Source organism: Sturnira hondurensis, unplaced genomic scaffold, assembly GCF_014824575.4.
Source record: "Sturnira hondurensis isolate 20B ecotype Veracruz unplaced genomic scaffold, ASM1482457v3 Scaffold0022215, whole genome shotgun sequence".
Lineage (NCBI taxonomy): Eukaryota > Metazoa > Chordata > Mammalia > Chiroptera > Phyllostomidae > Sturnira > Sturnira hondurensis.
Window position 1 is genome coordinate 12081348 of NW_028094846.1, and position 22246 is coordinate 12103593.

The 22246-nt window shown below is 46.4% G+C and overlaps 1 protein-coding gene across 5 annotated transcripts in view; it reads left to right on the forward strand.

Annotated features, from left to right (window-relative positions):
- RGL1 (ral guanine nucleotide dissociation stimulator like 1) overlaps nt 1-22246 on the forward strand; it is a 221882-nt gene that overhangs the window by 97202 nt on the left and 102434 nt on the right. For 2 of the 5 annotated variants that reach the window (XM_037035325.1, XM_037035324.1), the window contains exon 3: nt 7934-8044. The exons of 1 other annotated variant lie outside the window; for it this stretch is intronic. In XM_037035325.1, coding sequence (XP_036891220.1) covers nt 7934-8044 — 111 coding nt within the window. Of the gene's footprint in view, nt 1-6131; nt 6218-6741; nt 6958-7933; nt 8045-22246 lie in introns of those variants that run through there. 2 more of the 5 variants (XM_037035326.1, XM_037035327.1) reach the window with 2 other exon arrangements.

Here is a 22246-nt window from a genome sequence, read left to right on the forward strand (position 1 = left end):
TCTATTCCTCATATGAGTGCAGTCATGCAGTACTGTCCTGTGACGGGCTCATTTCGCTTAGCATAATGTCCTCAAGGTTCACCTGTGTTTTAGGTATGACAGGATGTCCTTATGTTAAGGCTGAGCACTGTTCTATTGTACGTATATACCGCATGTTTTAATGCATTCATCCACCCATGGACATTTAGGATGCTTCCATCTCTTGGCTGTTATGAACAGTGCTACAAGGGAGCACTCAGATCTCTCTGAGATCCTGCTTTTATTTCCTTTGGCTATATACCCCAAAGTGGGACTGCTAGATCAAATGGTTGTTCTATTTTTAACTTACTGAGAAACCTGCGTACTCTTTTCCATAATGGCTGTATCAATATACACTCTTACCAAGAGTGCACAAGGGTTTCCTTTTCTCCACATCCTTGTCAACATTAAAAAAAAAAAAAGGCCAACCTAATAGGCGTGAGGTGATATCTCATTGTGGTTTTGATTTGCATTTCCCTCATGATTGATTAGTCATGTTGAATACCTTTCCATATACCTGTTGGCTATTTGTATGTCTTTAGAGAGATATTTTTTCAAGCCCTTTGCTCATTTTAAAGTGTAGTTATTTATTTTGTTGCTGTTGAGTTGTAGGAGTTCCTCATACATAGTGGATATTAACTCCTTATCATATTTGTTGTTTGCAAATGGTTTCCCTATTTCATAAGTCGCCTTTTCACTCTGTTGGTATTTTTTCCTTTTCTGTGCAGAAGCTTTTTAGTTTGATGTAGTCTTGTCTATTTTTGCTTTTGTATGTATGTTTTTGGTATTATGTCTGCAAAATCAGTGTATTCTTCTGACGCGGATCCTGGCTCCTGGGGTCCACGGTGTTACGGATGAAACGAGACAAAGTCACATGGACTACCCAGTCCCGTGGAGGGAAAGGGATAGCGTGGCCACTCTCTCAAGAGGAGAGTGCCTCAACCCTGGCCTTGACAGACTCTCATTGGGTTCAATTTGCACAGGAATACGGGTGTATGCGTAAAGCTCATCAATCATTGTCAGGCAGAAATGGTTAAAGAATAGTAACATTCAAAGAACTCTGAGGGCTTATTCTGAGTCAAAGTCAGATAGTTAAAGGTCCATAAAACTTTGGGGAATAAACTCACTTCCTGTTTGGACCCTTACCATTTAAATTGAGGGTATTAGCGAAGTAGGCTTAATAGGACTTTATGCATTCTTTCTTAGGCCTGATTTCCCCAGGGAACCATCCCTTTTCAGCCCAGGGCGGCACCCACCTCCAGCATTGTTTCAGGCTTCGGGCATGGTCTCAGGCTTAAATCAGGCAGGGGAAGTAAGGCAGCCAAGAGATTAGGGGACTTCTTGCAGACAGAATGAGGACTCAGACTATGTCAAAGCCAAGGGGTGAGGGTCCATCACCCCCTTTTTCTATAGCCCCCCAAGTCCTTCCCTGTGGGCCCCTTTGCAACCATACTTGTCTTAGGTCATCCCTCTTTTGAGGAACCTTACCGTCATTGGCTAACCAGTCATCTGCCCGAGGCCAAACAGGTGAAGAGAAAGAGGGCAGAGGTGGTGCCCCTACAAGGAAGATAAGCTTTGTCTTCCAAGTGGCTATGGTCCCAAGGTCCTTTACTCAGCTTTAGACATGGGGAATTACAGCTTCTGAAACCAGGCAGGGCAGTTCCCAACATTCTTCTAGGAGTTTTACCGTTTCATATCTTATGTTTTAGTCCTTAATCCATTTGAATTGATTTTTATGTATGGTGTAAGTATCCCATTTCATCCTTTTGCATGTGGATGTCTGGTTTTACCAGCATCTTTTGTTGAAAAGATTAGCCTTTCCCCACTGTGTACTCCTAACACCCTTGTCAAAGGCAGGTTGATCATACATGCATGAGTTTATTTCTGAGCTCTTCATGAAGTTCCAGTAATCTATATATTTGTGTTTATGCCAGTTCTATACTGTTTTGATTACTATAGCTTTGTAATATGTTTTGAAACCAGAAAGTATGAGACCTACAGCTTTGTTCTTCTTTGTCAAAATTGCTTTGATTATGCAGTGTCCCTTTTGGTTCCATATGAATTTTAGGATTGTTTCTGCTACTTTCTGTAAAAAAATGCTATTAGAATTTTGATAGGGATTGCATTGAATCTGTAGATTGCTTTGGGTAAGAGGCACATTTTAACAATATTAAGTATTCCAGTCTATGAATATGGGATGTCGCTCCATAGTTTTGTGTCCTGCCGAAAACTGTTAGGACTAATAAATGAATTCAGTGAAGTTGCAGGATATAAAATCAATACATAAAAATCACTTCTATTTCTATATACTAACAAAGAACAATCCGAAAATGAAGTTGAGAAAATAATCCCGTTTACAATAGCATCAAAAAAATAAAATACTTAGGAATAAACTTAACCAAGGAGATCAAAGACTGGTACACTAAATATTACAAAATATTACTGATCTCCTTTATTTTTGGCAGTGGTGGAAAAAATTTTAAGTATATTTTATCAATTATGCTATTACAGTTGTCCCAAATTTTCCCTCTTTTTCCCCCTCTGCCCAGTACCCCCTTTCCCTCCAGCAATCTGCCACCTTAGTTCAAGTCCATGAGTTGTGTGTATAAATTCTTTGGTTTCTGCATTTCCGGTACTATTCTTAACATCCCCCTGTCTATTTTGTACCTACCAATTATGCTTCTTAATCCCTGCACCATTTCCTATTCTCCCCCTTCCCCCTCCCAGCTGATAACCATCCAGCTGATTTCCATATCTCTGATTCTGTTCCTGTTCTAGTTGTTTGCTTAGTTTTTGTTTTTTTTTAGATTCAGTTGTTGATAGTTGTCCGTTTGTTGTCATTTTAATATTCATAGTTTTATTCTTTTTCTTAAATAAAGTTTTCATCTTCTTCTTTTTCTTCCTTTAGCATTTCATGTCATAGTGGCTCAGTGATGATGAATTCCTTTAGTTTCTCCTTGTCTGGGAAGCACTTTATCTGCCCTTCAATTCTAAATGATAGCTTTGCTAGATAAAGTAATCTTGGTTGTAGGGCCTTGCTTCTCATCACGTTGAAGACTTCTTGCCAGTCCCTTCTTGCCTGCAAAGTTTCTTTTGAGAAATCAGCTGATAGTCTTCTGGGAACTCCCCTGTAGGTAATTCTCTGCTTTTCTCTTGCTGCTTTTATGATTCTCTCTTTATCTTTATCTTTTGGCATTTTAATTATGATGTGTCTGGGTGTGGTCCTCTTTGGGTCCAACTTGTTTGGGGCTCTCTGTGCTTCCTGGACTTGCATGTCTATTTCCTTCACCAAATTAGGGAAGTTTTCTTTCATTATTTTTTAAAATAAGTGTTCAATGATTGCTCTCCCTCTTCTTCTTCTGACATCCCTATGATTTGGATGTTAGCACTTTTGGAGATGTCCTGGAATCTTCTTTACTGTTTTTTTTGAATTCCTGTTTCTTCTTTGCATTCTGCTTGAGTGTTTATTTCTTCCTATGCTTGAAATCATTGATTTGAACCTGGCTTCCTTCCCTTCACTGTTGGTTCCCTGAGGATTTTCCTTTATTTCACTTAGTGTAACCTTCAGTCTCCCCTTCTGTTGTTGCTGTACTCAGTGAGTTCTCTGAGCATCCTGATCCCCAGTGTTTTGAACACTGTATACGACAGGTTGGCCCTCTCTGTTTCATTTAGTTCTTTTTCTAGGGTTTTGTTCTGTTCTTTCATTTGGGCCATATTTCTTTGTCTCCTCAAGTTGGCAGCTTCCCTGTGCTTGTTTCTGTGTATTAGGTAGAGCTGCTCTGACTCCCCATCTTAATGCACCTGTTGTGTTGCAGGGAGGAGCCTTAGGTTTTTGCCAGGGCAGGGCAACCCACTTCACCACTTTGTGGCTCCGTGTGGTGGGCTGGGTCTGAGAGGGGACAGTGCTGCTGCCTGGCCTCTGGAGTTTTGCCGGGCACTCCCCCTGTTGCCAATCACTTCACCCACTCCCCGTATGCAACCGGCACCCTTCTAGTTGTTGCCCTGGTGGTGAATCCTGGAGTGGGTGGGTTTGCATATGTTCTAAGTCTGTGCGGGCCCTTTAAATGGACTCCCCTGTGAAACTGTCAGTTTCTCCTGCTGCCCCAAACACCACTGGTTTTTAATGGCCAGAAGTTATGAGGCTTTATCTTCCTGGTGCTGGAACCCTGGGCTGTGCAGCCTGGCCCGGGGCCGGGATTGCTCTCTCCCAAGGAGACCCTCCTGATTTTTATCCACTGTACATGAACGTGGGACTGCCTGTTCTACTGCCACGGCCGCGTCTCCAAATCATACTGCATCCCCTGTGCCCTGACTCGGCGTCTCAGCCCCCCCACCCATCTGGATGAATATGGCATCTTCAAATCCTTGGCTGTTGGACTTACATACAGTTTGATTTTCTGGTAGTTCTGGGTGTTTTTTTGTTTTGAAGTTAGTTGTAATTCTTCTTGTGGTTGTGCAAGGAGGTGAAGCATGTCTGCCTATGCCTCCCTCTTGACCAGTGATCTCCTTTCAATTAAACTTGACCTTCCTTCTTAAGGGCATGCTGCAGGTCATGGGTACCCTAATCTGATAAACAATTCAAACTTAGTTATAAATGACTTATTGGTTTACCCATCCCACATATTGACCATGAGAACAATATTTTACCCTAAAGGTAGGTGTAAGAAGGTAAGACTGACTGAGCTGCCTGCAGGTGAAATATTTAAAAATATTTAAAAAATTATAAACTGTAATACAAGCTTGCTCTATCTAGCATAAAGGCAGCCTCCCCTTTTTTACAAGCTTTGGACGAAATCACATCCATTGTGAGGTATGAATACAAGTGGTTACTCTTGTAAAAACTTCTCTTGAAATGGTAACTTCAGTGAGAAGACATCATTGTAGATTTTGCCACATGGCGTATATACACAACTTCAGTGACTGTGGGAAAATAGTTTGGGAGTTAGTGCAATAATAAGGGAATGGACCTTTTGGGGGGCACTTACCATATGCTAGATAGTTTGCAAACATATTTCATTTAATCCTTTTCGAACTCCGTGAGGTAGATGTTTGTCTCGCTTTGCAGATGAGGAAGTTCAAGCTCAGGGAAGTAGAGCCCGAGGTCCCTCTTCATGTGAGTGTGGATTTGAAGCTGGATCTACTGAAAGCCTGTTCTTTTCTCTCTCCACACCAGGTGGCCAGCCAGGGAAATGGGGGGCGGTTGGAGAGATGGTGTTGAGATGTTGAATTATAAGCTTCCCTGTCCAGGAAGGCTTCCTGGGAGGGGCGAGATCAAAGAGACTGCTTGATATCCCCGGAGTGGAAAATCTCCAGCCATCTCCAAATTTACAGCCAGAAATCAAGTTCAAGTCAGGGTGAAATTAATCTTATGGGCTACTGAACTGTCCTCAGGTGCATCTTGTGGTCTTCAAAACCACTGAACAGATTCTGTAGGGGTGGGCCTGGAAGCCTGAGGGTCGCTGAAGAAGTGGGGAGGAGGACTTCTCCGTGATTTTCCTCAGGACACTGGGGAGGGATGCTGTCCTGGTGGTCACAGAAGGACTGGCTGAGAGACTTCAAGATGTCCCCAAGTGCCCAGAGATACTGCTGTTCCCCCCGCCCGGTGCATGCTCAGTGTCATTCTGCCCTTCTGGGAACATTGATGCATGTGATTCTCTAGTTTTTCAGCCCCTGATGTATTTCCTAGTAACCAAAGCCTGCCTTATGCCTTACCATGGCAGTTAGTTAGTGAGAGGTCTTAAGAACATTAAAGGCGATTAAATTCACTTCAGGGTGAACGGTATACAAGGCATGAGCCCCAAAGGTTTTATCACTGGCCTGGAATTCTGTCCTGTGCCAGAGTTTGATTGCACTATCATCTGGCATCTTGTTGTTGATTTATTAACACTGGCTCTAAAAATGGCCACAATCTTTTGTCCTGACAGCAGATCTTTCTGCGATGACAAAACTCCCTCTGGCAGGCCCCTCTTGAATGGCGTTCCCCAGCTCCCCCCTTCCCTCCCTCCCCGCCCCCTGGTGGCTATTATCCCCGCAGTCCGTACAGCACAGACAACTGGAGGGAGTGACAACTCACAAAGACTCACATGCCCTCCAGGGCCACCGCTGGCCCAATTTCCTGGCAGTCGGTCTCAGCCAGAACCTTCTCTGCTTTTCTCTCTTCTCTCCCACCATGGCCAAATACTGTGGGATGAGCCTTATGGTTTGTATGGGTGGTAGAAGTCCCGAGTTATTTCCTGTTGGTACGGGGCTGATGGGGGGTACGGTTCAGCCCCTGGGCACAGATTCTGGTACATACTCTGGGTAATTTTTTTTTGCCTTAAAAGAGAAAAAAAAAAGAACTTCCTTAGTATTGTTACATTCATTGGGGTGGCCATGATTTTATCAAAATTCAGTAACAGGCAGATAATCGATGTTTTTCCGACCCTCGCCTCCCATCCTTCTTGCACTTCCCCTCATCTCCCTTTCTGCCTTTTCCCGAAGGAAGAAGACAGACAGTGCATCCGATTCTTTTTCGGCAGCTGGTTGACCATCAGGAAAACCTGATGAACTTGAAAGGGTCGTTTCCCGATCACTTCCAGAGCTGGAGAAATTATTTCACGCTAACTTTGCCCACGGGACGGAAGGAGGGGAGAGTGCTTTCCCAGCACGAACGGGAAAGCCTTACATCACCGAGCGGCGGAGTGGCGCGGGGAGGAGTCTACGGCGCCCTCCTGGCGGCTCGCTCGCTGCGCTCCCTTTGTGGCCAGAGTCGCGCGCACCGGCGGCAGCGGCGCAGCGCGCGTCTGTGTTCGGAGCGCGGGGGCCGCGCACGCCGGGGGCCTGGGGTGCCACGGGCTGACCCGCGCCGAGACCGCTTTGGCCTGGGAGCAGGGCGCGTCATGCCGCGTCCCCGTACCGAAGGGAAAACTGAGAATGAAATTGCTTTGGCAAGCTAAAATGGTAACGAGAACTCTCTGCCTTCTCCCGAGGCTTCTCTGGTGGGGAATCTTCTCCCGCTTTCTCTGAGCATGTTTTGGACTCACTCGGAGTGAGCGGAGCAATCCGGTCCTGTTCTTGGGACCTAAAGCTTTCGCGCTCTGCTTTGTATGCCTTTCGCGCTGCGTGTACCTACTCTCTCAGCGATACCTACTTTCTCAGCACTTGGCTTTGGTGTGTCTGGGGCAGATCTGCATTAAGGACGGAAAACTTTTAAGGGAAAAGGTCTGGGCGAACCGCGGAGCGCTTCTGTGCCCCAGCGGCTCTTTAACGCGAACTTCAAGTTTAGCTGGGGTCCTGGAAATCCGGGGAGCCCAGGCACACGATTTCCTTGAAGTTGTTGCATGATGTGTTGCTTTTTCTGCACTTGCCGGACGATTTTATGGAAATAAAAATTTTCCACCCACCGCTCCCCTGCTAACTTTTGGGGTCTCTAAACAATACGAGGAGAAAAAGACATGGGAAGCATTTGACTTCCAAAAGAGTGAGGACCCTTGGCATTTGAAATGCTTGGAGTTTAAAATGTAGTTCGCTCAGATAACTGAGTCACTTACAAAAGCACAAACTTTTTCTGCCAATGAATTCCTTTTCCTTTCCCTTTAAGGAGGAAAAGTTAATCAGGACTGTACCACAGTTTCTTTAAGAAAAAGAAAAGACTAAAAAATTACTTAAGCTATGTGAGTGAGCCTAGGAAAACTAACTACATGGAATAGTCCCGGGATCCTGATACCACAGGAAAGGGCTGGAGGCCAAGAAAATCTCAGCGTTCCCTGTACCGCAATGTGTCTTGTGTTGCTCTGATTGTAATTCTTATTTTGAACAGCCTGTCTTTTGCCTTGAGTGCTGGGGTAAGCAGCAAAGCAGCTGGGAGAGATTGTGGTTTGCAGACAGGGGGAAAAAAAAACACGTTTTTCTTTCTCTTTTTCCCATCCCCTGGTAGAGCTCGATTCAGGACTGGGGTGAAGAGGTAGAGGAAGGAGCCGTTTACCATGTCACCCTGAAAAGAGTCCAGATTCAACAGGCTGCCAATAAAGGAGCAAGATGGCTAGGGGTGAGTAAAGCTGGAGAGATGGTGAACTTGGGAGTTGCCTTGTCTGTTGTTCTGTGAATATCATTATCATTTAGCAGAGGCAGGCTTCTATCCCCCCTACCCCCCTTCTCTTTTGGCCTTAAAAAGGAACGGCCAAAGACCAAGCATTTGCACTAGCTGTTCAGGTTTGTCTGTTTTTATACTTAATGCTTTCCAAAGCATCTTCCCTGGGTTCGTCAATAATTCAGATCCTCTTAGAAACATCTTGAGGTCTTTGGCCACAGGGTGGGGTGGAGGGGTGGACGGTGACACAGAGTCGGAGGACCAGAAAGCAGTGCTCCGACAGACAAGAGGCACAAGTGGTTTTGCCCAGACTGCCCCCCTTCCTCTCCCGGTCCCCGCCCCCCCTCCTGGTGCTGGCAGCCCCTCTCCTACTCTTGGACTTCTCTGAAGTACCCAGAATGCTCCGGGGACAGACCATCCCAAAGGTGCGTCCTGTGGAGGCGGCAGCTTTCCCATTGTTGCCTCCTTCCTACCGGTGGAGAGGAGGCAGATGCCTGCCGAGCACCCACAGCTGCATGCGTGCAGGGCGCACAGACCTCTGGGCTTTGGGGGGAACACTGTCTTCATCAGCAAATTTAAAAAAAAAAAACCTTGGGTGGGATCATGTGAGGTTACTCCTTATCACTTCCTAATGGATCCCTCAACACATCCCAGATAAAGGGGACACGAGAAACGGAAAGTGTGGCGACAGGACCACTAGAGCGAACGTCAGCATGTGGAAGAATAATGGAGTTCTTGACGGGGAACTAGAAGTAATTCTCAGAGCAGTGAGAGGCGACACAGAAAGCGTGGAGGAAGAAAATAATGGCAGGCCGGGTGGAGGGGCTGAGTATGGCTTTGCCCGCCCGCCCGTATTCTAGGCACACTCAGGCTCCCTAGGGGCTGGCTTGAGGGCAGTGAAGATGCAGCGGTCTGTCACTCTTCATTGGCTTTGGATCTCAGAGAATTCGGAGTGCTTTGAGCGTCATTCAGAGGAGGGGTGTGAAGGAGAACTGGAAGCAAATTGCCCAGGGCCTCGAGTGAAGACCAGTGGCAACCCGTGGCTTGCAGCTCCCAGAACGTCGTAAGGCAGGGTGGTCAGCAGCAGGGTGGCCAGCAGCAGGGTTTCCTCTGCCGAGGGCCTGCCGGCGTGCCCGTCTGCTGCCACAGGCCTTCATCGGGCTTCCCCAGCTGCTTCAAGGCCAGGCTTTCCCGCTCTGTTCTTTGGGCCCAGGTCCCATCCTCTGGGAGAGCAAACTTAGTGACAGCTGCAGGTGTAGCCTGACCTGAAGTCTTCATTGAACAGATTGGTACCTTGCTCCGAATGCCATTTTAAAATGAAGTATGCTGCATCACCAATAGGCCTGATAGAGAAAGGAGAACTGGAGCTCTGGCAAGTCATCACTTGGTTTTTGGTGGCCGTGTATAAGCTTTTTATTTAAATGTGGCATTGATGCGGTTTGTCCTGTTGGGGGATTTAAAAATGATTCACAGGTTCTCAACCAGCTACTTTCAGGAGGGTCATTACGGTTCCTGATTCGGTTGTTTTTCTCCTTCTAATGAGACTGATGTTGCTGGGGTGACAGTTTTCGTTTTTAGCCAAACACAATAGCAATGAGGAAATGGAAGGGTTAACTCCATAAGCCCCAAACACACAAGTACAGTTCATTTAGGTGTTCACAGTTATTTAGTAATTCTCACTGACCGTTTTCTACACTGGACTCCATTCTCTCCTCCCCCCCCACCCCCCGATGTTCTCAAGTTTACACAGTGTTTAGAGTTGATTCACCCCAGACTTAGCACTGGAACTGAAATATTGAGAGGGAGGATAATGTCAGAAGATGGCTTCTTTTTTTAAAAATTTATCTATAGAGGGGAAGAGAGGAGAAAGGGAGAGAAATATCAATGTATGGTTGCCTCTTGTGCGTCCCCTGCTGGGAACTGGCCTGCAACCCAGGCATGTGCCCTGACTGGGAATCGAACCATGGTTGTTTGGTTTCCAGGCCTGTGCTCAATCCACTGAGCTACACCAGCCAGGGCAGAAGATTGCTTCTTGTCCTTGGAGGAATCTGTTCCTTCCCTCCCATTTCAACAGTATTTTTTGCTGCGGCCACCCCAGTCCTCAAGAGCAACTTCTTAGGACCTCTCCAACTCTGATGCCACATTTTTTTTGGGGGGGGGCTGTTAGGTGTTTTCTTAGGAAGGTCTGTTTTTTATCCTTTGAAATTCCAGGCTTAGTTAATTAAATGTGACTCAACCAGTTGAACCATAGCAATTACAAAATTTTTCTCTTTAGGACTCAGTGGCTTCTCCGTATTTATTTTCCTATATTCCTATAACCCTTTCACAATTCTTCAAAGCAACCAGCTTTAGCCCTGGCCGATGTGGCTCAGTTGGTTGGGTGTCACCCTGCAAGACGAGGAGTCCTGGTTCGATTCCCAGTTGGGGTGCCTGCCTGGGTTATGGATTTGGGCGAATGTGGGAGGCAGCCGATCGATGTTTCTCTCTTCCTTCTCTTTATCCCTCCCTTCCCCTCTGTCTTAAAATAAATAAATACAATCTTAAAAAAAGCAGCCAGTTTTAGAGTGAACTAGAGATAGAAGCGAGATGAGGGTATTATTGAACTACGACAACAACCTTATGGGGAAGGTGGTATTATGATTATATCTTTTTCCCCCACGTGGAAACTCACGCCCAGAGTGATTACATTGCTTTCCAGGATTACACAGCTAGGAAGTGGGAGAGGCTGGATTTGAACCCACAAGGTTGTGGCTTGCTGCCAGGAACTGTCTGGGACCTTAAGGCTGTTGCCAGAGTATTAGAAGAGATTATTGGCTCAGAAGAGCAAGTGTGTAGTATACTTCGGGTGTACGTTTACCCTGGATATTGCACCTGCTGAGAGACTTGAGCAATGTGGCTTGCTTGCTTTCTCTTCTCTTCTTTTATGTTTCGAACGACAACTTGAGCAACAAATAGAGATATTAGTTGTGAAGATGTGTATCTTATCAATATGTTTTCCATTTTGGATGCATAAAATAGGGTGTATCGAAGATATGTATGAGGTTAGGCAGCCCAAGAAGGTGAGCATGGCTCTCGTTACATGTCTGTAAGACTTACTTGAAAAGCCAAAAAGACTGAGTATAACTTTTTTTGGTACTCAGATCTCAAAACAATTAAGATTCAGTTTGCGAAGGATAGCAAAATAATTCATACCCTTAGATAGGAAGAAGCGTACCGTCCACCACATTTAGGCTGTTCTTTCGTGTTTGTTAAATTTTGTGTTCAGTTGGTTTGTCGAAGTAAAATCCTCTGTCTCTGACTGTACATCACATGACCGAGTATGTCCAGGCTGGAATGACTTATATGTATAGCAGCCGCTTTGCCCCCTGACAGCGGGATTCTGTTTGGGCAACTTTGAAAAACGAAATATTATTGAAACAGCAACTCAATTTTTATTCTATAATAACATCTTACACTGGGGTAATTTTACTGGGATATAGCTCTCCAAGAAAAATGGCTTTGATTATGTCATAGAATTTTAAAATCTCGGGGTTGGAAGAGATTTTAAAAAGTCATTTCACCCAACCATTCAGTTAGCTTATAGCATGTTCAGTGATTTTTGGAAGAGCAGATGGTCAAAGCTTTTTTGTCTTCGGCCCCAGCATTGTGATTGTGCATTGACGTGAAATATAGAAACGAGTTAAGAAAATATCTGTATTCTTAGGAAGCAGGAAATGTACCATCTGCAACTGAACCAAGGAGGAAGATCTGACTGTTAGGTAAGGGGCCTTGGGATCAAGAGCCCGTTCCGCTGTCTTTAGAATATGACAGGCACATGTGTCAGACGTCAGGTAAGCTCAGAGTGGGGCTGTCTGTCTCACGAGCAGGATTGGTAGGGCGTGGCCACTTCTGCAAGGTTTGTGGGGAGTGGAGTGGCCCGTGGAGAGTCACACGGCCTTTCTCAGTTCCACCCTCGGGGACACACTTCAGTGAGTACGTGTCCCTGTGGAGGGCCCCAGTGCCTCCCTTCCCCATGCACTGTGTGTATCACACTGTCCCCACACATGCCCTTGGTGGGTTGAGTTGAAATGCTTCATGGCTGAGAGGCTGGTAAAGATAGCGAATAAGGACAGTTTGTGTTCAGAGAAAGTAGAATATAATTAGAAATAAAGGAACTGGAATATGTGATAAAACTGAGCGTTTTGGGTGAGTTGTGGCCAGTCCGTGGGTTATATGGGGACAGTGGTAAGGGAACCACTTGTCATCTCTGGATTCAGAAGTAACTCTCACTTGGACACACTATTGAGATCCACTGTCCCTGGTGTTTCGGTGGCATTACGACTCATGTTGCCTTCAAATGGCATGTAGCTCCTCAAGTTTTCAACTGATGTCGCTTCCGGGAAGCTTCCCTGATCTCCCGAGTCTGGAGGAGGTGTCTCTTCTGCGTGCTCCAGGAGCGTTCTCCATCTCCGTGTCATGCACTCACCTTCCTCTGCTGTGATTACCTGCTTAATTTTGGGGGCCCCCGCCTGGTGAGGTGGGAGCCGTGGCCATCTAGTTGGCAGAAACTCAATAAACGTTTGTTGAATGAACAGAGCAAGCTTTATCCCTTTTGGGGAGACTAATAGTGTCTTGATAAATGTGAACGCCTGGTTGCTCCTCATGTAAAACAAAATCAACATGAAGATGTTAGCTTATAAAGAGGAGGAGGGGAGCATGGGAGTGAGAGAAATCGATTAGGTAATGATTATAGCCGTCTTCCTTTCTGGAACAAAGCAGGGCACAAAAAAAGGTAATGATTATTCATTCATTTTAACAAAAAAGAAAGAAAATTCATGGCAGTGAAGTAAGTGGACAATTCTCCAATGCCTTTTAAAACCAAGAGGTCCAGTTGTGCTTGTCTTTTTTTCAAAAAAGATTTTATTTATTCATTTCTAGAGAGGAGGGAAGGGGAAAGGGAAAGAGAAAGAGAGGGAAAGAAATATCAGTGTGTGGTTGCCTCTCCCACGTCCCACCCTGGGGACCTGGCCCACAACCCAGGCATGAGCCCTGACTGGGAATCAAACTGGTGACCCTTTGGTTTGCAGTCCACGCTCAATCCACTGAGCCACACCAGCCAGGGCCAGTTGTGCTTGTCTTAGGGCTGAGCGTTGAAGAAAGAAGGGCAGTGCAGGGACTGAGAGGCGTTGGCGCGCGTTGAGAGTGCGTGTGGTTGGCCAGCTCAGGAGTGAGGTTTTGGAGCTGTAAGGAGATACGCCCTAGAGGGTGACCTTAGTTTACGATTGGCCATCTCTGTTTTCATCTGGGGAAACTGGCCCTTGTGTTGCATTGTTCTTGTCTGTGGGAACGTCTAACTCGGGCTTTAGAAAGTAAGTGTCAAACGTTAGTAACCATCTGTAAATGAACCAACTGGTATTCATTTTGACCTTGGGAACATGTTTCTAGAATAGCCCAATAATATGATGTCCTGCACCAATCAAGAAAATACAGTGAGTTCCAATTGCTTCAGCAAGTTGGGTCATTGCACTGCTTCCGAAACCAGTTGGGATCCGTGCAAGGGACATTTAGCTGTGCCATCAAGAATACCCATTTCCATTCAGCCATGCAGGGGACCCCCAGCTGAGTTCAAAATACGTGTCTGCCCTCAGCAACGACACGCCAGCAAAATGTAAGAGGCGCATGGTGCATTATCTCCTTATATTTAAACTAGACGTTCTGTTAAATCGATATGATAGACACATTTCATTCTTATTTCCATGTAATGATCAAGGAAGCTTCTTGGGGTGTTTAAGGTGGGAAAGGAGAACAGCAGGTCAGTGTTGTGCGCTTGTCCCTTGGTGCCAGGCCGGCATTCATCACTTCCCTTCCTAGCCCCGTCCTTTGGTTTCCCTTTTCCAGGGCATGTGTATCTTTTTACACTTCCCCCTTCTAAATAATCAGAATCTTATACTGGCTGTCTTACTCATTTTATATGAAAATGTGCAGTAGGAAACTAAAATAAACCAGATATTTGAATTTCTACCATGGTACACTTTTTATAGGAAAAAAAAGATGAGGGTATATGGGGAGCCCGGGGGGCAGGAGTCCAGTCAGAGAGCACAGCATGGGGGAAAGCATGGTGGCTGGACTTGAGGCCACTCACTGTGTGAGGCTCAGTGGGGGAAAAGAGGAGGGGGCTGCTGGGAAACTGACAACAAGGAGGCCCCAGAGAAAGGTGTGAGCCCTGTCCTTGAACCTGGTGTGCTAAGCGGTGGGGTTGACTTTGCCCTGAATCCTCTGGCCGTCACTCTGCTTTAAGCACAGGGACATGGTCAGATTTGCATTTTAGAAAGATGACTGACAGCTCAGGGGTGGATGCACTGGAAAGAAGCCAGCCTGGGGTGTGCCGAGGGGACCGGGGGAGGACACTCAAGGGGTATGGACGTGAAGACAGGGATGAGGGCCTGAATGGAAATGGTGGCAGCAGGACACAGAGGGTGGTGGCCGAGGGCAGTCGGGGGAGGAAGGAGGGAAGGGGAGGTGAGAAGAGGGGTCCTGGAAGGTGTGGGTCTTTTCAAGGAGCGGCTCTAAGCCTCTGGCTTTCTGGGGTCAGTGTCACCCTCTTCTCACGGGTGAAATGTCCTGGGGGCCTGAGGTCCGGCTTCTTCCGTGAACACACCAGCACACGCCTCCTTCCCTGACGGAGGCCTGCGGACTAACCAGACCCAGGCCTGCTGATGTGTCCCGTCCAGACAGGAGACGGGACCTCCGCTGGGCTCACCGTGAACAAGGCGGCGAGCACCACTAGGTTCTCAGATTCTGGAGAACTTGGAAGAGCTGCTGGTTTCTTCCTTCCTTTCTTTTTTTGTTTTTCAGTCTTCGGTTTCCCTGCAAACAAAATAAACTGAGTCTGTAGGCCATGGTGAGAGAGTAAATATGGAACCCACAGGATTATGATTACAGAGTTGTGTTTTAGACAACAGTAGTTCAGCTTAAAATTGTGGTGTTAGGGACACAAGAACTTCTATGATTAGGTGTCCTGGTCTCCCCCCCACAATGTCTTTAAACCCTGACGCTATCCACCCTGGCTGCCGCATCGCCATTCTTGGAAGCTCACTGATTGCTAGCTCCACTGGTTTTATGAAGGGACAAATTTGGTAAGAGCTAATGCTTCCCTTGGTTACTGCCCGAAATCTCAATCTCTCCTTCTGTCTTACACACACACGCATGCACACACAACTCAAACTAAAATGTCTTTTCAGAATTTATTTTTTAGGATTTGGTGCATCTTTGAAATGTCGCTGCGTGGCCTGTTCTGTATAATTGATCGAATCCTGATCAATATTTTTAAAAAAGAATACAAATAGAGGAAGGAAGGATGGAAGGAAAGAAGGAAGGAGGGGGGGGGAGGAAAGAATGAGTTTACAACATTAGGTGGGAGACACTGCCTTGGAGGGAGCTCAGATACTCCCGTGTAGACAAGGTCATGGTCATTACCGCGGGTCCTTTTGGCTGAACATTGTGGAAATGCCCGCGCCTTTTCGCTGGTGTGCCTATGTCCTGGGTTCCAGTGCCTGGGGTTTCTGCCTGGCTTAGTCGCTCAAAGCCATCTTTTCCTGCTTGTCGTTCCGTGAATGACTTCTGCGGGCGATTCTGGTGGTGCCTGTGGGTGGGACGGTGTGTTGGCCGTGGTTTCATTTTGTTCGTCCTCATACACTCATTACCCTGCGTCTCCGAGCATTTTAATGCTCCTGCCATCTGTGGCCCATTCATTTGAATTCATTCCCACACAGTTCATCTTAGCCTGTGTTCCCTCCCCCAGACGGTTTCTGTTTGTTTGCTCTTTTCAGCAAAGAATTGAGCAATTCAACTTTTCCCTTTATTTTGTTTCCTGCTGACTTAAATACCCATTTTCAGCTTTTGTGAAAGCGAAGCCAAGGCCGAGTCCTTCCAGTTTCATAATTCTAAAGATAATTTGAAGGCCAAAGCCAAGCCTTTTCTGCTAAAAGTAGGATGTCTTTGGTCAGTCCTGTCAGCCAAGGCTCTTTGCATCCCGCTTGCTAGTAACTCTTTCCCACTGAAGTGCCATTTTCATGGCCGTGACTCCGGCCACCGCAGATGACGGAGCTAGAATCTGTGGACAATTTGTAACTAAAGAGCGTTTAATGGCTACTGGCAAACAATAATTGAAACTGGATTAGCCTAAAAATAAAATGCTTTATAGTCACGACTTTTCCAATTAAAATAGCCACGCTAGAAATTGTTACTGAGATAAACTCATACCCCTAAAGAGAGAGTTCAGGAAATCAGAAGCACCTGGTTGGTTTGTGCAGTACAGGGAAACATTTGCTGTTTTCTGACCAGATGTGGACCCATCCTAATCACACAACACAGTGAACATATCTATTTAAAAATGACTCCACCCGGTTTGGGTGAGACCTGCAGCCACCAGGGCCTGGCTGGAGAGTTAGCTCATGGTTCTTTCTGCTCAGCTGGGGCCCCTGCTGGTGCTGGCACCTCCCGGTCACTCTTCCCTTTTTCAGGCGCATCTCCAACAGGAGCCCCCGCTGAAGGAGGAGAGGACCCAGCGCAGCGGTCGGGAGCCTGTGCTTTGGAGCCAGACAGCCCCGAGGACCAAACTGGCCTCCACTCCGAGTGACCTCTGTGGTGGGCCTGAGCCTGGAGGTCACTTAGCCCCTCTAAGCCGGAGTCCCTCACCTGCCCAGGGGGGAGAAGAGCAGTCTCTTTCTTGGGAGGAGTGAAGGCGTCCGGGAGGGCAGGTGCCTGGCACCGTGCCTGGGGCGCCTGGGGTCTGGCGGGCACTCGCTCCCCGGGCGGTGGGTGGGGCTCTCGGCAGGATCAGCGCTGCCACGGGAGCTGGGAGGGGCAGGTGCCCCCCCAGCTTGGGTTGCATGCCAACCAGATTGCTTGATTGGGAAACAGTATTCGCAAGACTTTAAGGCATTTTCCGACTTCACTGTCTCGTTTTGCGCAGTGGGGAGGAAGGGCCATGGCAGAGTGTAGCAATTCCTGTTTGTTGGAAGGAATATCTGTTGCTCTGTTTTCCCCGTCTGGCTGCCCGTCCAGTGGAAGACAGTTATACTTGGGCCCTGATATCTTACATGTTAGATTCCTTCAGTTTTTCTATATCGTTCATTTTGGGGTGTTCTTGTTTTTATGCTTTAAAAAATACCTTACCACTTACCAGTGAGCTGTATTCTGTCTTCTATGTTTGCTACTTCTCCTTGTTTGATTTATTTTCTCCTTTTTATTGACTTTATTGCAGTGATGGGAGGGTAGGAAACAATTTTTCTAAAGACTGGCCATCATCCTTCATTGGGCATAATTTATGACGTCAGCAAATTGTGTTTGCGCTGTACATTTCAGGTTCCAGACTGCCGAGGTTAAAATAAAGATGCAATTTCTCACTAGGCCATAGGTCCATAGCCAGAGGCAGTCCTTGAGCCCCGAACTAGGAACAGGCTGACCTGCCCTTGAGATTGTGACTTTCAGAATGCCACGTGACGTTTTAAACCCTCAGTTTCCTTCTGTGGCTTCCCCTTCTGCCTGTGAGTTTGTGAGGATCCTGTGAGGTAATGTATATAAAAGTACTTTTTAATATGTAAATTGGGATGCAAATATAAGAATTTTTCTTGTTCTTATTTAACCTAACGGCTTTGTTGTTTCTTCTCTCTCTCCCCTCACCATCCAATTGCTTGATGGGGCTACAGTCTGTTCCTTAGCCCTGCCTTTCTCCTCTCAACCCGGAAGCAGTCTTTTCTTTGTAGTTTTTTCCTACTTGCTTATTACCTAATACACCTTCACGTTCAGCAAGGTTTTCTCTGCCACCCCCATTGTTACTCCTGGTATTCTGGGTGCACTGAAAATGTGGGCAAGGTTGCTCTCTAAGGTCGGGTGTGGGAAAAAGTACCCCCCCCCCCACCGCTCACGGGATTCTAAAGATGAATGCAGTGAATATCTTGCATGTGAAAACTTTCTACCTTCTCTCTTTTTCTTATTCTCTCCAGTATGATTTTTTTAAAAAATAACAGCTGTTGATTCTCTCTTTCTTTCAAGTACTTTTAATTTGTTGCAGAAAAGGGTGGTAACGTTAGTGCCCCACGGAATGGAAAATGCTTCCAGCCTTCCAGAGCTGCCAGAAAATCAAAGCTTGGTTTGAGGCCAAATCCTAATGTGGGACTTGAACTCATGACCTAATGCCAGAGGCAAGAATGTTACCAACCGACCCTCACTGACCCTCATAGATGTAGGCATTTAAAATACTTCCTTTGAGTCGGCCTACTGTTGCTTTCTGTGTTTTTTTTTTCTTGCTCTCAGCCTTTTCCTACAGCGTTTCTGGCTTCCCTGTTAGGAATGTAATTTTAGTTTTAAGATCTATTTTTTTCTCACTGTCTTTCCATTTGCTTATTACAGTTGTTTCCTTCTTGCTTTCCATTTCTCCTGGGTGAGTTCCGGTTTTTGTTCCTGTTCCTTCCTGTTCTTCTTCTGGATTAAAAATAGTCTCCAGGGTCTCTGGCAGCTTGCCCATGAATCTGACCTTCCTTCTATTCATATAGAGTCCCCCCGAGCATCTGAAGGTCCTTTCCTATTCTCTCAAGATACTCAAACCCCTTCAGGCATTCTCTGTTATGTGTGCCTGTTTTCAGCTGACTTGGGCTAGCTGACCCTTGTCCTCAGAGCTGTAACTGAAAATTAAATCTCTTGTACAAAAATGCTGAGTAAGTGACTTGCTCCTGTTCAGTGTTACCGAGAAACGCTGTCTCTGTCTTGCTACCTCTGTGTGGGGTAAAGGAGAAGGGACTTCTGCACGGACTCAAGGCACGTGCTTAACAGCCATCTACGTGCAAAGCAGTGTTACCGGCTCAGCGGAGCTGGGGTCCAGCCCTCACCCAGCTCGCTGCCGTGGGAATCCCCGCAGGGCCTGCTGCCTTCTGCTCCCTTAGAAGTGTTTCCCAGGGAGCTGGAGGCGATGAAAGTGCTTCTTCAGGAACATTCTTTGGTTAGAGTTGGAAGATTCTGATACTCTTTACAAAAATGGCTTTCTATGCAATGTCGAACTGGACAGACCACAAACGAGTGTCTGCTTAAGGGATAAAGGCTCGTAAAACGCGAGATGACGGGGCCAAAAAGAGCTTGCGGCTGCTCTGATTTCAGCCCTGAGCCCTAACCTGAGCTCCTGTTTTGCTCGGAGTCACGGCGGAAGGGTTGATGGCACCCTTCTGCGTGGCAGGAGGAGGTTTGAAAGGTGTCCTTCCACCTCTCCCTGCCGCTGCCTGTGTGGTCCTGTCTCCCGGAAGGACCTGGCCCGGGTCTTAGCTGAGAAACCAGTGTCGCAGATTTCCTCGAGGGCGGCGAGGTCCACGTTTCTGTGCCGCGCTGTCTTCCCCGGTCGCTGTTGATGCCGGAGTATCAGCCCGCAGGGCTTTTCCCGTCACTGAGCGACTCAGGAGCTGCTCGCCTTTCAGGTCCCAGGGCCAGTGTCAACTGCTTTTCTTTTCCTGGCCCCTCTTCTGGCGCAATTGCCCTTCTGTCTGGGTCTCTTTAGCACTTCACGGGAGCTCCATTGCAGCACTTACACTGTATCCTGTCTTTGTTGACGTTTCTCTTTGTCCTATCATTTGCGTGCCTCCAGGGTGGGGACCAGTTTTAATCAGTCTTTGTATCCCCATCACCCAGGACCTCATCTGAGCCACAGACGGCACTCAGCAATCATCTTATAAATTGCTCGACCGTATCTCTGCTATAAAACATGTGTCTTTATGACATCTTTTTGCCATTTGGTAATGTCATAAATCCCACTTTTTGGAACCAACGGGAAAATATCTAGTGAGATGGATTTCATTTATATTTTATACTTCAACTAGTGGCGATTTTTTAAAAAAGGAAAATGCCGCGTTTGCTTCAATTCCATCATCATTCCTCGATCTACGCATTTCATACTCTTATGAAAATTGACTTAACTCTGCCAGCGACCTCTGTGGATGGAATGGCATGGTAGTTAGGGCTCACCCACAGGCTTCTTGGTGACATAAACCTGAATGTCATGGGTCAAGGATGGAACTCCGGAACCCAAGTTCTGCTTTGAATTCCAAAGTTATTTTACTTAGCGGTTTTCACAGATCTTGTTGTATCTTGCATTTGAGGACTGCAGCCCGCTTCAGTCTTGTCTTAATCCAGGGTCAGGTCTCTGTAGCCTTGCGCCATCTAACGCGTTTCAGTGGCGGACCCGACGCCCTTCCGCACATAATGGCTACACTCCTGCTCTGAGGTTTCGGGGACAGGCCTTTGTGGAGGGCGTGTTCCGGGTGTACTCCTTTTGCCAGCCTTCGTCAGCAAAGGGACTTACAAATAAGCGACATAAATCATGTCATGTAATCTGGGTATTTTTCTGTTTTCATTAATACAACTCAACTCCCATTGCTCTCTCACCTTCTTGAACTTTCCCCTGCTCTGTGATCTTTCCTTCTTAATGCTTAAATTTCTACTTCAGGCAAAACATAAAGTCTTTGCTGGCACCTTTCAGAATTCTTTTATTAGGTGGCTTCTACTCCGTTAGGTGTTTTTATTCACACTGTCCCTGAGTATGTGGCTGTGTTAAAATCGAGTTTTCTGACCTCTTCTGATCCTTTTTCTTTTTGTCAGAAACGCTTTTCTTTGCATAGGGGTGTAATGGCATGTACGTTTGCCTTGGAAAAGAAGGAAGAGTCTTTTATAAGCACTATTATTCTTAACACAGTGATACCTAACTTTATACATATTATTTTAAAGAAGGAAAAATGTGCCCATAATCCTACCTCTATAGTGATTCTTTAACTGTTGCTTTTTATCCTCCAATCCGTGTTCACAGGCTCACATTTTAACATAGTTGCAATCAGGAACAAATTCCCTAAATGTTATTTTCTAGTTTGAATTTTGTGTTGACATTTGTTATATTTCTCATGTCACAGACAAAAGAATGCATTTGGACTTTATCTTGAGGAGTTTTGCAGTAATAATGCTTGCTATTGGTTAATAAGCCTCATTTCTGTGATTTTTCCCTGGAGAAATCTGCCATCCTATTTCAGGACTCTGGGGCGCTCATGAGGAGCCCAATGGCACAATATGGGATGAGGGCACGTGGGTGTGTGTGACAATTGAGAGCCACGCTTGGGTGATAACCCCCTCCCTCTACTGCCTGGCTCCATTGTGGGTTCCTGCTCCCCTCTTTTCTAAGAAGCAGATGGCTTCTTAATGACCTTGGAGCCAAGCTGGGCTGGGTAAGGGTTCTTTTGGGCCCTCTGGGCCCCCACCCACACTGTCCTGTGATGTCAGGAAAGGCTGTACTCTAGTCTGGGATCACAGCTGTCCTCCCCCCTCCTGACGGGAGATGTCCTTCCCCTACGTGAGATGGAGGGGCAGCCACTGGAGCCCGTGCCCTTGGCTTGCTTCTAAATAAGGGGTACTTAAAGCCACAGAGCGGGGGAAAAGACTTGAAAAGCGAAGTTTATGGGGTTGCATGGGCCTTGTATTTATTCTGACAGTTGTAAAAATTCTTTGGGGCTGACCCATTTTTCCTTTCTTAATTAAAAAAAAAATCTGGCAGGCAGGAGTAAGAAATGTAAAACATGTGACTAATGCCTCAGCTTTTTCTCCTGGAGCCAGATCCTTTAAAATGATACCTTTGACATGCTTGATGTTGAAACAACAGTTGCCCTCAAAAGCCACCAAACATTTGTTTCTGAAACTTGAAGACTTAGATGGCGCTCACTTTCAGGAAAGAGCCCGAAAGCACACTATTTAGTAGTTACTGAACCGAAATCGTCTTTGGAGATTTGGCCCCCGGGTGAACTAGATTGCCCTAGGAACTGGCGGAGGGCCAGGCAGCCTTTCGCCTGTGTTTGGTTTGGGTATTTCCAGTCCTGTGGGTAGTCACCCAGAATTCCAGGAAAGGGGGAGTTAGACCAAATGACATTTAGGATCCCTGGTAGATGAAAAGTACTCTGATTCCAGTAACAGACAGAATATGCAATCAGGAGCTGTGCTTATGCTGACCTCCAGCTGTCCTGTACTTATCACTAGTAGTTCATTCATTCATTCATTCATGCACATTTGAGTTCCTCCTATGGACCAAACATGGTACTTGGCCTTCGTAGGAAACTCAGAGTTTTAGAGCCCTCATCATAGTGGTTTTGAGGGCCTCCA